A 16,196-nucleotide genomic window follows, 5' to 3' on the forward strand; every position below is an offset into this window, starting at 1 on the left:
CTTACCAGAAGCAGATGTAAACAAATCCACAGTGCCAGCAAGAGTTAGAGACCTTGCATTTGTCATCCTCAAACAAGCCACCATCCCGCTATCAGTGGGACATCCTACCTTCCTTGCGATCTAAAAGTGCACAAAAAAGCATTTACCCATGTAATAATTGTAGACATACTGATATCTACACATCAATTATTAACTGACCAAAAACATTGAGATGTCAGTCTGTATGTGAAACAGAACAGGTGACTTCACTAAACATCAGCAAGTGTACACTAAAGGCTGTATATCAAATGATAGTATTGTAAGCACTTGGTCTGTTTTATAATGATTACTCAGTGTGCAATGTGGGACATTCATGAAGGTGAAGCTCACCTCCTCAGCATGCTGTCTTGGATTTCTGTTGATAGCCCAGGGACAGAGAGCAGCACCGCTCTGAGAGATAGCTCTGCGGACCAGGCCCTTGTTTTTAGGGGAAAGAATCTGTGCAGAATGGACACACACACACAGAATCTATATTACTGAGAACATCTCATGGTTTTTATACTAATAAATCAAACACTTACGCAAACCTGTTGCCATTAGATTGAAAGCAAAAAGATTATTCATCAATTTACAAACATGTTAAATAGCCAGGGCTACTTCAAATGTCACTTGACATTTTCAAAAAATTGCTCACTCTGCCGTCAGACAAACACACAAAGACTCATTAAAATGTAATACGTGCAAGCAAAACTTAACTTGCATGCAAGCAAAAAATAAAATCAACCAGTGATTTTTTTTTAATGCAGCACCTGGAGGCCCACGCTGACTCCTCCTGCTGACTCCCCAAAGATGGTGATGTTGTCTGGATTGCCACCGAAATTCCTGATGTTCCTGTGTACCCAGGCGATAGCGGCATGCTGATCCCACAGACCATAGTTTCCTGTGAACAGGTCATGCTCAGGTCATCATTTAAATACTACAATCAATAAATCCATATATACATACATATATATACAGTGGGTTCCAAAAATTTTAATAGAGCTTCCAACCATTCCAACAGGGAATGTTCCCTGAACTTTGGCAAGGTTCTCTCAAAGTTACAAATGGCTGCAGCCACTCTTATGGGAAGAATAATGTGGATATGAAAGATCCATATTTATAGTGTAGGGGGGCGGGACGCTCCAGATTCTAGAGAGCATTTGATTGGACAGAAAGTTTAATGAGAAACTTAAGTTCAGGGTGATGTCATCAAAATTGTTGATCCATGCTGGCAGAAGTTATATTGTATTTGTAATACTTTTATACAGATTTTTTTTTACTTTTACTCAAATATAATTTTTTCTTACCAGGTGCGTCAGCATCTCCACTGCTGAGGAATCCGAGGGTTCCGACACGGTAGTTGAATGTCACCACGATGACATTTCCTCTGTCTGCGATCTCCTGTCCATCGTACAGGTGGTTGACCAAGAAGCCTGTACTCTGACTACTACCAAGCAGGAAGCCACCACCATAGATGTACACCATAACAGGCAGATTGGTAGACACTGTCAAGCCAGACAAGGTAAATTTATTCATTGACACCATAGTTGAAAATAAATTACTCTTAAAGGGCTAGTACACACTTAAAAATGATCTTATTAAACACTGTCAAAACAACATTGGACCAAATTGACTTGTATGGACAAAAATGTTCTTTTGTGATCCTCAGACATTTTTGTAATTTTTAAGTGAACTATCCCTTTTACATACTTTTTTTTTTTGTCTTGTGATTTAGAATAAGATTGCATTACCAGTGCTGCCATGAGGGACCCAGATGTTCAAGAAGAGACAGTTCTCACTGCCCTCGACATCAGTAGAAAAAGAATTGAGCTGCATGCACTCGTTTCCATACTCAGTGGTTTTCAGAACACCTGTGCAGGTAGAGTCAGCAGAAGTGCACTGTCAATACACTCACTTATTTTACATCCTTGCACAACAGACAGGCGTACTCACCGTCCCAGCCGGGGTGAGGAACAGGCTTCTGTAATATGTCAGGTGGGGCGGCGAAGGGAATTCCCTTGAACACGTCCATATAGCGGAAGTATCCAATAAGGAGATTCCTTCCCTGTACCGTCCCTCCCTCTGTGCTCACAGTTCCCAACTGCAGTGCAATTTTGGTAGAAATTGCAATATAGCATATTTAGCCATGTTCTGACAAATTCCACTGTTTTTCAGTTTGTTATTTAGTAATATAAAACTTCATAGTAGCTTCATTATTAAACCAAACTACTACATAAACATAATGAACTGTTAAACATACAGAAGACTTACAGAAGTTGCATTTCCTGTGCCCAGGATGAGGGCAAGAGAGATGAAAACTCCTAACATTGCCATCATTATTAGACAGTGGCTGCAAGTGTGGCACCGAAGGGAGTTCTGTTGCTTTTATAATCAGGCCAAATCATATCTCATTTTGGTGGTGTGCCAAAGTCGTATCTTAAAAGCACACAATCTCTGTATTAGCTGGCCAGAATGTGCAGTTGTAGTAAACTCTCACGGAAAATTTGTGATTTTGTTATCTCAAAAACACATTTTTTTCCATTACAGAGAAATATTTATGAATAGTTAAAGGCGTAATCGGATGCAAAGATCACTTTTTCATGTTGTTTGAACATTAATGTGTGTTGGCAGTGTATGTACAAAACTACCCTATAATGGTGCCATCTGTAAAAATAATATTCCCTTTTTCAAATCGAACCATTCTCAGATGCCAGATGCCGCTCCCATGATAGTTTATTGAGATCAGTTGTCAAAGTCCGACCTCCATTGTTTCGGTGCCGGAGCAGGGATTTAAGTTAGACAAGATTATCTCCAATTGAGCAATTGAGGTGTTGTGTTGCTGGATGTAATAATGAACATAGTGGTCATCATTTACTCCCAACATCTGAGCCGCTAAAGATACAGTGGATTAGGTTTGTTTGTGAAGGGAATGCGCCTCCCGATCTACATAAATGAGTCTATGTTCACGCAAATCATTCATGATCCAGCTTCACCTACAGCAGAAGTGAGTATAAGGGTTTTTTATGAATCTCTGCAATCACTTTTCCTAATAAGCAGCTAAATGCGGCTAAAGTAAACAGGCTCGTCACTCCACAGAGAGAAGAGAGGGACGGGGGGGAGCAGAGCTCATTAACATTTATAGCAGCCTCGACAAGAACAGGATGTTTTTTGCAGAGCTGATTATGGCAAGGTAAAAAAGGGTGTTGTTTTACACAACCATTGAGAATTTTTAACCAAAGTATATTATAGACTTTTCATTAAGACCCTAAAGAATCATATCAACTTGTGGAAAATGGGCATCCGATGACCCCTTTAAATATTTGGGCCATCTTGCAAGATAATGCCACAAAGAGTCATTCCAGAAATTATATTTCTGAACTCCTCGGGCACACATTTTAACGAAGGTTGCTTTACTGTAAAGTGTTATTCTAACAGTCGAAGTATTCAAAATCATGTTATTATTTCTCTCTCTCTCTCTTTGATTGTTTTCAGATTTTAGACTAAGATCAAAGAAAAAGCATGAGATTTACACATGATTTATAACAGGGGTGCCCAACCCTGTTCCTGGAGATCGACCTTCCTGCAGAGTTTAGTTCCAACCCTGATAAAACACACCTGTCTGTAATTATCAAGTGCTCCTTTAGATCCTAATTAGTTGGTTCAGGGGTGTTTGATCAGGGTTCGAGCTGAACTCTGCAGGAAGGTAGAAATCAGGGGTTGAGCACCCCTGATTTATAGCAATGCTTGCATACAGGTGCAGTGAGGTCAGCTCGTTCACCTTTATCATTTGTTTTGAAAAATTTCACTTCTACTGTTGTCTTTATTTACTAGTTTGGAGCACGTTGATCGAGTTTCATCTGTTTGATAATCGCGTTGACGATTGACGCGTCGCGTTGTTCTGTTGTCACGTTTACCCATTTCGCAGCAATTTGGGAAGCACTGCCGCCTACAGGCGAACTTCAGATTCTGAGGTAAGACGCTCATGTCAATCAGCTATCGTGGGAGCGGCCTCTGTTGGTGTGACGCGATACCAACAGGCATCTGAAAATGGCTCAATTTGAAAAAGGGGATATTATTTTTTTACAGATTAATTAAAAACCACTGCATGGATTTTTATCATTATAGGGTAGATTTGTACATACACTGCCAACACACATAAATGTTCAAACAACATGTAAAAGTGAAGTTTGCGTCCGATGACCCCTTTAACAGCTTATAAAGGGTGGCTAATGATGCACAGACAGGTGATGGTGATTAACTAATAATGACACTATGAGGACAAGAACAGGAACAACCATATATGGGCACATGAGGTAAAAACCAATACAAATAGTCGAGGGGTGTGACACCCTCTGTGTTCACAGTTCCAAACTGCACCACATTCACAGTTCATTATTGGTAGAAATTGTATTACAGCATATTTAGGATTTTAGCCATGTTCTGCCAAATTGTACAAAGTGCAAGGTGAAAGTTTTGCAAGTAAATGCAGTGTCTCAGAAGAATGCAAAATCATTAAAATATTATTTTTTCCTTTCATTTTATATTTTTTCCCATTATCATGTATTATTATGTATTAAAAGTATACTTCATTATTAAACTAAATGAATACATAAATGTAATAAACTGTTAAGCATAATAATATGTTAAGCACTTACATTACTGTTAAGCATAACAATTAGGGCTGTCAGTTGATTAAAATTTTTAATTTAATTAATTACATGATAAATTTGATTGAAAATACCCACAAAAGATTATTTAAAGCTATGTTTGTATTAAATGAGAAAGTATCAAGTTACATTACAAATTGTAGCTTTTAAAAAAAAAAAATTGTATTATTATTATTATTTTTAATGAAGTCATATGCTAAATAAGAAACTAAATCTGCCAGCAGATGTGGTAAATGTCTATATGAATCATTAATTCGATTAGTTCAAACAGCTGATTCATTTAGGAAGAATGAAGGTAAATGGCTCTCTTTATGAATGGGCCTTTAAATCATTGGTTCACACGATTTGTTCAAAACATGCTGTAGGCTGTACTGCATAGGATAAAAAGTCATATTTTTCAGATTTTTAAATGGCATGAATATGACGTCTTTCCATCCCAAAGTCTTGCAAAACTGACTATGAAACTGTCAAATACATTTTTTTTTCCACAAATACACAAACAATTTGAATAAATTCATATTATGACTTACAGAAGCCGCATTTGCTGTGCCCAGGATGAGGGCAAGAGACATAAAAACTCCTATCATCGCCATCATCATTAGACAGTTGCTGCAAGTGTGGCACTGAAGGGAGTGCTGTCGCTTTTATAAACAGGCCAAATCATCTTTTTCAAGGTGCGCCAAATCCATATCTTAAAAGTACACAGTCCATGCATTAGCTGTACAACATATGTGCAGTTGTGGTAAATTCTCATGAATACATTTGTGTGGTGTTCATGAGAGGTTTTTGTAATCTCGGCGACACATTTTTCCATTAGAGAAATATTTATGCCACCTTGCAGGATAATGATGCAAAATACCAAAACTAAACAAAATAGAACAAAATGGGAAATAAAAAAGGTAATTTATAATTGTGATAATAAAGCTGAATTTTCAGCATCATTACTCCAGTCTTCAGTGTCACATGATCCTTCAGAAATCATTCTTCATCATGCTGATTTGCTAATTATGAAACATTTCTTATTATTATCAGTGTTGAAAACAGGGCTGCATACATTGATACAGTAAATGATTATTTAGTATTTATTTAAAATTGTAACTTTTGTAACAATGTAGTCTTTACTGTCACTGATCAATTTAATGCATCCCTGCTGAATATAAGAAATCATTTCTTTAAAAAACTGTAGTATATATATGAACACTTATATACATAATAACTTCATAGTCATCACTTTTCTCTTATTTCTTTATCAGGTACTTTTTAGAAGAATTTACTCATACTCAGTTTTTTTGACAAAACCATTTATTATCCAAACAAGAAAAAAACATGTCAAACTAATTTCTATCAAAAATTTTTTTTACCTTTACATTTGCATAAATATTTGCTGTAGATTAAAACTAAAGAGGAATTACATGTAATCTGCAATCTCAGTTTCCATTTCGTTGTCGCTCCCATCAGAGGGCTTGTAATCTTCATCATCAATATCGTCATCTTCGTCTTCCTCCTCTCCGCTGTCAACAGTTTTGGGTCTAGCTCTTACAGGCTTTTGGGTGGATGAAGCTGCGACAATAAAATAAATACATATTATAAATATTATTTTACTGTTATGTTTATCAGCGTTCCCACACCTTGGTTAACTTCAAATTCAAGGACTTTCCAGGTCCAATACTCTCAAATTCAAGGACTTAATGTGGGTACAAATTTCAAGTGAGAGCAAGGTTACATCGTGTTACCTTGTAAGATGCATCGATACAGTTTTCATTTGTCAAACACAACTATGCAAAAAAAGCTTCTTTTTTTTTTGCATTTATTTTTGGCCATATGACAGAGATCTGATACTCTATTTGTCGTATTTCGGTTTTGAATAAAACTGAAGAATATTCAGCACTGTATTCTAAAATGATCTGATATTAACTTTTGCATGGATTTTACTGAAGAGAGCTTAGGCTCATGTAACGTTAAGTTAACGTAACGCATAAATGCACATAACTAAAGTAAATCAAGCAAGCTAGTATGCACAGGCCACGAAGTTTTGGCAAAATAACTAGGGCTGTCAAATGATTAATCACATCCAAAATATTTATATATATATTTTATATTTATATATATTTTTACAATATATACATGTATTTGTGTGTATTTATATATACATAAGAAATATACACACAACACACACATATAGTATGTAGACAAACATTTTTATTTTGTATGCGATTATTCGCAATTTAATCGTTTATTAATCGTGATTAATCGCATACAAAATAAAAGTTTGAGTTTGCCTAATATATGTGTGTTCTGTGTGTAATTATTATGTATATATAAATACACACAAATTAATGTATATATTTAAGAGAAATTATTATGTACAAAATATTTTTATTTATATATAATATAAATTCTATAAAAATTCTATAAAAATACATATACTTGTAAATATTTCTTAAATATATACATGAATGTGATTGTATTTATATATACATAATAATTACACACAGTACACACACATATATTAGACTTAAACTTTTATTTTGTATGCCATTAATCGTTTGTCAGCCCTTATATATATATATATATATATATATATATATATACACACACACATATATATATATATATATATAAAATCATTTATATTATATGTACATAAAAATATTATGTATATAAATATAACATTTTTCTTATATATATATACACATGCATCTGTGTGTATATATTAGATATATACAGTACACACACATTAGGTAAACACAAACATTTATTTTGCATGCAATTAATCACGATTAATCATTTGTCAGCCCTAATATATATATATATATATATATATATATATATATAAAATTTACATTATGTGTACATAAAAATATTTTGTATATAAATATAAAATTTTTCTTATATAAACACAAACTTTTATTTTGCATGCGATTAATCACGATTAGATTTTTTTCAGAAAACTTCTATAAAATAAATAAATTCAAGCACTTTCAAGGACCTGTATCTACATATGTTTATTTTCAAAAACTTTCCAGGGCCTTGACATTTTTTTCAGATTCACAAACTTTCAATGATTTCTAGGAACCCTGTTAATGATAAACAATGCATTATTTTTTTGTGTTGTACCTGGTCGGTTGACTCGGACGTGTTGTTGGATCATTCCAGAGATGATATTCCTGAGCTCGTCGGCCGTATGAGGCACACACCAGCCATCTCTCTCATCACACACTTCCTCTTTCCCATCATTCTTGTGAATGATATTCTTTATTCTAAAACGAGGGAAAAAGAAGTGCTGTAAAGGTCAGAAGAAATGGGATGATAGGTTGAATGAACGAATGATGAAATGACAAGACAAATGCTTACTTTTCTACATCTAGATCACACAACTGGTAGAACATCTGGCGGTATGGAGGAAGCATTCCCTCCCGGAAGATGTAGACGGAATCCTAGAGAGAACATTTGACAAAACTTTTTAAAAGCCTTCCTAGATATTAGCTGTTGCTCTAGGCAAAATCCACTGTGAAATAACTGAGAATACCTTTAGTAAGTACTTGGCAGTGGCAGGTTTGGGTCCTGAAGATGAAGGACTCTCCTGGGTGATGTCGGACACACTAGCAGGTTGAGGAACTAGAGAAGTCAAAGAAACAACCATTCGCTACCATCAACATCTTTTTGATTGTTTGCAAATATACTATACAAGCATTCAAAAGTTTGTTTCGTTTTTTTTTAAAGAGACCTATTATTGACCTTTTACAATATGTAATATAAGTCACAGGCATGCCAAAAATGTGTCTGTGAAGTTTCAGCTCAAAATACCCCACAGATCATTCATTATATCATTTTTTAAAAATGCTGTTTTGAGTGGAAGCAGAAGCACGCTGTTTTCGTGCATGTCTCTTTAAATGCAAATGAGCTGCTGCTCCCCGCCTCCTTTTCCAGAATAGGGCTGTGCCTTTACAGCTCATACCTCAGATATTCTGCCAAACAGTGTTTAAATTGTACATTTTTTTAGATAACCAATTGTTTCGTTAGATAAAACCCTTCTTCCTTGGCTGGGATCATTTAGAGCCTTCTGAAGCTGCATGTAAACTGCATTTTGGAAGTTCAAACTCGGGGGCACCATAGAAGTCCATTATATGGAGAGAAATCCTGAAATGTTTTCCTCAAAAAACACAATTTCTTGAAGAAAAAAGACATGAACATCTTGGATGACAAGGGGGTGAGTACATTATCTGTAAATTGTCGGTTGCGAAAACAAAAATGACGGCACCGCGGGTGAAAACATGCAGATTAGGGGGCGGTAATATTATAATAAGATCCCCTTTCTACGTCACAGGGGAGAGAAATCTGAGCGGCTCGTTTCTCACACGCTTGCAGAAAAAGGTTTACCAAAGCAAAGTTACTGGGTTGTCCATTTTTACGTTTTCTAGTGTTGGTAGATGCACCGGGGACCTGATTACAGCACTTAAACATGGAAAAAGACAGATTTTTATTTCATGTCACTTTTAAGAATTTAATTCTATTAATTTAAAAAAAATAAGGACTTTTATAATAGTAAGAAATGTTTCTTGAGCAGCAACTCATCATATTAGAATGATTTCTGAAAGATCATGTGACACTGAAGACTGGAGTAATAGCTCATGGAAATTCAGCTTTGCTATCACAGGAATAACTAATATATTTTAAATATTTTATGACCGAAAATACTTGGTGTAAAAAAATTTAATAATATTTCACATTACTGTTTTTACTGTCTTTTTAATCAAATAAATACAGGCTTTTCCTTCAAAAACATTTAAAAATCTTAACAACCCCAAACTTTTGAATGGTAAGTCTCAGGGATTCTCAGGGTCAGAGAGTACATGAAAAATACATGAAAAGGATATAATTAACACTTCTGAGGGAATGTTTTGAGCCAGAACATTTGGATCTGTGTACCTGCCCTGTTGATAGTGGTCGGGTGGCTGTAATGATAAGCACTTCTCTTGGGTTTCACTGGCATGTCGTTGACGCCAAATCCTATTCAGACAGAAAAATCACTGGAATTAGGGCTGCACGATTATGACAAAAATCATGACTGTCAATTATTCCCTTGAAACTGTAATTGCGATTATTAATTACGATTATCACAATTTACATTGAATGATGTTTTGAATAGCTTTATACCATTGTTTGTAGCAACTGCATGCCACATTTTTAAATAGTTTCTTTTTTAAATATAAAAAAGTAAAAATGTAAAAATTAAAATAATGAGAAAAAAAACCCACACTCGCTCTCTCTCTCTCTCTCAGACACACAAATTGTGGCATCTGTAATTGCAATCACGATTACAAATTTGATTAATTGTGAAGCCCTAACTGGAAATAGTTGTATTGTCATTTATTGTCACATCTGATGTTAAAAACGTTGTGTACACTTACAGACAGTTGTACATAGCATAGGCATGTTTTTGTCCAGGAATGAATCACATTTGGGGTGTGTTTGTGTTTATCGCTCACCATGTTTCATTCCATAGCGGATCCTGAAGTCTAGAACCTGGTAGATTTTTGCTTCAGCTGTCTTTCGAGGATCGTATCCAAACCTGACCCACAAACTCCTCCATGGCCCTGTTAACTACACAGAAAATTATATTTTAATGTAAAAATATCCATAGATATCCCTTATGCATCCTTGGGGACATTTTTGTCTTTTTCACTGTTGTATTTGTGATCAGTTTGTGCTGAGTTTAAGGAGAAGTTCTCTTCCAGAATGAAAATTTACTGATAATTTACTCACCCCTCTTGTCATCCAAGATGTTCATGTCTTTCTTTCTTAAGTCGATAAGAAATTATGTTTCTTGAGGAAAACATTTCAGGATTTCTCTCCATATAGTGGAATTCAATGGTGCCCCCAAGTTTGAACTTCCAAAATGCAGTTTAAATGCAGCTTTAAAGGCTCTAAATGATCCCAGCCGAGGAAGAAGGGTCATATCTAGCGAAATGATCAGTCATTTCAACAAACTGACAATTTATATACTTCGTAACCTCAAATGCTCATTTTGTCCAGGTCTGCATGAACATTTTGTCCAATTCAAGACAGTTAAAGTATGTCGTTTTGTTCCCCAACTTCAAAATCGTTCTACATCGCTGCAGAAGTACCGACCCAGTGTTTACAAAGTGAACATGCAAAGAAGATCAAACGCCCTGTACAAAAAAAGTAAAACAGTGATGTAGGACGATTTGGAAGTTGAAGAAAACAAGTTTTTTGACATTCCCTAACTGTATTGACCCGGATTACACAGACTACACATGCGCATTGCAGAGAATAGACAAGATTGGCATTTGAGTTTAAAAAGGATATAAATTGTCAATTTGTTTTGAAAATGACAGATGGTTTCGTTAGATGAGACCCTTCTTCCTTGGCTGGGATCATTTCGAGCCATTTGAAGCTGTGTTTTTAAACTGCATTTTGGAAGTTCAAACTTGGGGGCACCATTGAAGTCCACTATATGGAGAGAAATCCTGAAATGTTTTCCTCAAGAAATATAATTTCTTTATGATTGAAGAAAGAAAGACATGAACATCTTAAATGACAAATGGGTGAGTAAATTATCTGTAAATTTTTGTTCTGGAAGTGGACTTCTCCTTTAATGCAATTACCATACATTCTGTATTTTTGCACAGAACACAAAACTTTTATTTCTAAAAGACAAAAAAAGTTATATTATTATTAACAAAATCAGGCAACACAAACCTGTTTCTTGATTTGAAACAATACTACTCATTAAAACATCCACAACTAAGAATTTTTTTTTCTATTAAGAAATTAATTTTGTTAAGGAAAAATGACTGGAAAAAGTGTTAAGATTTCTTAAAAACATGAAGCGTTTGTCATGTTCTGCCCGTAAAGAATAGTTTAAAGCCACAATTAACCGTCTGGTTTTTATAACTTTCACACTGTAGCAAAAATTTGCTTTTAAACTTGAAAGAAATAAAAAATTGACATTTATTGTGATAATTATCGATATTGACTGATATGAAAAATTGCCCAGCCCTAATTAAAGGAGAAGTCCACTTTCAAAACAAAGATTCACATATAATTTACTCACCCCCTTGTCATCCAAGATGTTCATATCTTTCTTTCTTCAGTCGTAAAGAAAACATTTCTGCATTTTTTCTCCATATGATGGACTGATATGGTGCCCCGATTTGGAACTTCCAAAAAGTAGTTTAAATGTGGCTGCAAACGATCCCAAATGCGGTTGTAAACGATCCCAGCTGAGGAAGAAGGGTCTTATCTAGCGAAACGATCTGTAATTTTCATTAAAAAAGTACAATTGAAATACTTTTTAATCTCAAACGCTCATCTTGCCTTTCACTCCATGAGCTCTGTGTATTTTGACTCAAGACAGTTAGGGTATGTCGAAAAACTCCAATCGTATTTTCTCCCTCAACTTCAAAAATAATTTCAAAATCATCCTACATCGCTGCAGAAGTTCCGACCCAGTCTTTGCAAAGTGAACATGCAAAGAAGATCAAACATCCTTAAAAAAAAGGTAAAACAGCGATATAGGGATATTTTGAAGTTGAGGGAGACAACAGAAGATGGGACTTTTTCGACATACCCTAACTGTCATGAAGTGGAACAAAAACAGTCCAAGCAGAGTAAGACAAGACAAGCATTTGGCATTAAAAAGTATATAAACTGTATTTTTTTAAATGATCGTTTTGCTAGATAAGACCCTCCTTCCTCGGCTAGGATCATTTACAACCGCATTTGGAATCGTTTGAAGCCGCATTTAAACTGCATTTTGGAAGTTCAAACTCGGGGCACCATATCAGTCCAGTATATGAAGAAAAATGCTGAAATGTTTTCCTCAAAAAAACATAGTTTCTTTAGTGTAGTTATGGAATCTACCAACAGGGGTTAACCAGCCCATACTTTAGTCCAGACCGGGGGTCTCCAATCTCGGTCTTCAAGGGCCGGTGTCTTGCAGAGTTTAGCTCCAACCCTAATTAAACACACCTGAACCAGCTATTCAAAATTTTACTAGGCATGCTAGAAATTTTCAGGCAGGTGAAACTAAACTCTTCAGGACACGGGCCCTCCAGGACCAAGTTTGGAGACCCCTGGTCCAGACAAACAGGTAGTCCCACCCCAGTCTCACACCTTGAACCAGTTTTGCTACAACAGGGCATACTAACAACCTGAGAAAAGTTGATAGTGGCACTTAATGAGTGTTTGCACCACTAATTGCTTTCTGTGCAACAAACTGGGATAGGCGACAGTATTTTAACACATCATATTAAAGTTTATTAAACCTAGAGTTTTCTCTTTTAATCTACTCACCATGTAGTATGCCACATAAGGGAGGAGGTGCTTCATTTTCTCAGGGTGAATGTTAATGTTGGCCTTGACTGCATTGCGAGACCATATGGGCCTTTTCTCGAAAAGCTGTGGAGGTGAAAATCAAATTAATCAGTATTCCCAAATGAAATAGATTTGGAGCACAGGTGGGATAAGGATAAGATAAGAACATTTTCCCATAACATCACACCATGTTTGTCCAATAGCTGACTTTCACACCTTTTTTTTTTTTTTTTTATAAAAACACACCTCCTAGATTTTATCTTTAGTTTCGACTAGTTGTCGACCGCCCACTCCCATGAAGCATTGAGAATTATGTAAACAAGTCTCCCTGCAGTCTCAAACTATATATACAGATGACCAATTGACTATATATACAGATGACAATTGCTTAAATTCATTATTTTTAATAATGATTAGATATTTTAGTTTATAGTTTAGTGCCTCATAATAGATATTTACTTTTTATTTTTTGTGGCTTCGAATCAAATACTGTAATGTTGTGCTTTCCATCAGTTGCTTGATTTAACACATGAATAACATGTATATCCAGTTTACTAACCTGTCTGAGTTGCTGCTCTGCCTTTACATCATTAGGATGGACACAGACCTTCTTCCAGCTCATAACTGCAGCTTCTAAAGGTTCTGACGGTATAGTTTTGTCATCAAAGTTGACAAAAATGGCATTGTTTGGCCGGCGAGCTCGATTCGGGGCAATGATATGATCTTTTAGGAGAACAGACTGCATTGCGGTCTCCCTGCTGTTTATTGGGAAACCAATAAATATAATCAACCACCAAAACACATACAGCTAACTCATAACAGATGGTCTTTCTGAATCATTTATAATAGCAGCTAGTCAACTTGTGAGAATTCAGGTCCTTCTCCAGCTTACCTGTGCAATACATCTGGACGATAGTAATAGTCCACAGGAGTGTCGAGGCGAGAGAAAATAGGAGGAGGAAGGAAAAGAGGCACAGGACTGTCGTAGAAGTCTTTCTTCTCGGGTTTGCGTAAAATTATCTTGTCGTACAAAGACATCTGGTTTCCATCTGGATCGTTGTGAGACGCTAGGTACTGGAAGTCAGCCATTCCTGAAGAATGAAAGGCGAGGATGTGTGATTACTAAAGAGACAGTCCACTCTTATGTAATGTAATATGTAAACCCTGATGTAATTCTAAACCTGAATGACTTTCTTTACAGAATTATCCCTTTAAGACCCAATAAATTAAAACTGCAGTTGCAACAGTAGAAACTGTATTCATGTAGCATATAATTTAAAAAAGAACAGGATGAATATATTTATATTTATATACAGTACCAGTCAAAAGTTTTTGAACAGTAAGATTTTTAATGTCTCTTCTGCTCACCAAGCCTGCATTTATTTAATCCAAAGTACAGCAAAAACAGTAAAATTCTGAAATATTTTTACTATTTAAAATATCTGTTTTTTATTTAAATTTATTTTGAAATGTAATTTATTCCTGTGATTTCAAAGCTGAATTTTAGCATCATTACTCCAGTCACATGATCCGTCAGAAATCATTGTAATATTCTGATTTTCTGCTAAAAAACAAAAACAAAAAACAAAACATTATTATTATTATGTTGAAAATAGCTGAGTTCAGAGAGCTGAGTAGAATTTTTTCAGGTTTCTTTGATGAATAGAAAGTTCAGAAGAACAGCATTTGTCTGAAATAGAAATCTTTTGTAACATTTTAAATGTCTTTATCATCACTTTTTACAATTTTAAGCATTCTTTTTTCTATTAATCAAAGAATCCTGAAAAAATGTTTTAAAGTGTTTTAAATATTGATAATAATAATAATAATAATGGTTTCTTGAACAGCAAATCAGCATATTAGAATGATTTCTGAGAATCATGTGACACTGAAGACCAGAGTAATGATGCTGAAAATTCAGTAGCAATTTCTGAATTAAATTTGTTTCAAATCCTACACCAAAATTTTAAAATAGTAATAAAATTCTTAAAATAATTATTAAAAAAAAAAATAATAATAATAGGTGACTTTTATACCTTGAAATTTATATGTGGTCCCAATAAGTCCCACTATCTCCATGCTGATTTGGGTTTCTGCACTGTTTCCTTTGCGGGTTCTGCGGCGCACTCTGAGCAGCAGGTTGGTGGAGGAATAGCGGTTCCCATAAGCGGGATGGGAGAACGGATCCTTTGGCCGAAAACGGAGTTCAAGTCTTTTAGATGAATCTCCATATGTCTGTTCAGAAAAATCACAGGTTAAAATACAATCCACTATATCACTCAGTACACATGTCAAAAGTTTAAGGTTTTTCTTTAAAAGAAATTAATATATTTATTCAGCCAGGCTGCATTAAATTGATCAAAATTGATATTAAAGACATTTATAATGTTGGAAAAGACATTATAGGTTCACCAAAAAACCCTAAAAAAGGCTTTCCACAAAAATATTAAGCAGCACAACGTTTTTTAGGATTGATAATAATAAGAAATGTTTCTTGAGCAGCAAATCAGCATGTTAGAATGATTTCTGAAGGATCATGTGACACTGAAGACTGGAGTAATGATGCTGAAAATACATCTTTGCCATCAGAAATAAATTACATTTTTAAATATATTAAATCAGTAAAAAAACATGTTCAACTGCAATATTTTATTAAAATATTACTTTTCCTACATTATTAATATTATGAAAATAAATGTCGTTAAATGTAAATCGTTTAAAACTGTGCATCTTAATTGCGTTCACACATCCAAACAACAAACTTGTTCCTTAAATGACATACTCTAAAACAAAAAGAGACATCATAACAGCAACTTTTACTTTACAAAAATCTGACAAAGTGTCTAAATAAACACCAGCAGAATCTAATCACCTTAGACACTCCCTCTTCGCCTCCAATGCTTTCCAGCATTGTGTCCACATTGTTGACGACTGCTGGGTATTCAACACACACCAGACTAGTGTCAGACAGGGCCAGTGTTGCTGTATTGCCTGACACAACAACTGCATCCTGGCTTTCTCCTTTGTTTCTCACATCTGTGCCTGCCGAAGCAGGGTTGCTTGTAAGCACCGGATCCATTTTGCTCTAAGCATATGCATGAAAAACATCTTTTGAAATGTGTATTTCTATGACAGAGTGCTTTGGTAAACAACAGCATGTACAGGAACGGG

The 16,196-nt window shown here is 35.1% G+C and overlaps 2 protein-coding genes across 3 annotated transcripts in view; both read right to left on the reverse strand.

The window, feature by feature from the left end:
- The window catches only part of cel.2 (carboxyl ester lipase, tandem duplicate 2), a 38,399-nt gene extending 35,996 nt beyond the window's left edge, over positions 1-2,403 (reverse strand). Inside the window, exons 1-7 of one of the 2 annotated variants that reach the window (XM_051094009.1) lie at positions 2,290-2,403; positions 1,972-2,119; positions 1,770-1,889; positions 1,326-1,523; positions 789-919; positions 370-477; positions 6-120 (exon numbers count right to left, since the gene is read on the reverse strand). In XM_051094009.1, the coding sequence (XP_050949966.1) occupies positions 6-120; positions 370-477; positions 789-919; positions 1,326-1,523; positions 1,770-1,889; positions 1,972-2,119; positions 2,290-2,355 (886 nt within the window). In that variant the 5' untranslated portion in view covers positions 2,356-2,403. The remainder of the gene's footprint in view (positions 1-5; positions 121-369; positions 478-788; positions 920-1,325; positions 1,524-1,769; positions 1,890-1,971; positions 2,120-2,289) is intronic. The other variant, XM_051094008.1, reaches the window with a different exon arrangement.
- Positions 2,404-5,969: 3,566 nt separating this feature from the next.
- On the reverse strand, positions 5,970-16,194 carry gtf3c5 (general transcription factor IIIC, polypeptide 5). Its single transcript, XM_051094010.1, has 11 exons — positions 15,898-16,194; positions 15,062-15,260; positions 13,918-14,116; positions 13,585-13,783; positions 13,005-13,109; positions 10,175-10,289; positions 9,615-9,695; positions 8,215-8,303; positions 8,040-8,122; positions 7,803-7,945; positions 5,970-6,245 (listed from the first exon to the last, which is right to left on the reverse strand). The coding sequence occupies exons 1-11, from the start codon at positions 16,102-16,104 to the stop codon at positions 6,094-6,096; spliced, it is 1,572 nt and encodes a 523-aa protein (XP_050949967.1). The 5' UTR covers positions 16,105-16,194; the 3' UTR covers positions 5,970-6,093.
- Positions 16,195-16,196: the final 2 nt, after the last annotated feature.

This window comes from Labeo rohita, chromosome 21 (genome assembly GCF_022985175.1).
Source record: "Labeo rohita strain BAU-BD-2019 chromosome 21, IGBB_LRoh.1.0, whole genome shotgun sequence".
Taxonomy (NCBI): domain Eukaryota; kingdom Metazoa; phylum Chordata; class Actinopteri; order Cypriniformes; family Cyprinidae; genus Labeo; species Labeo rohita.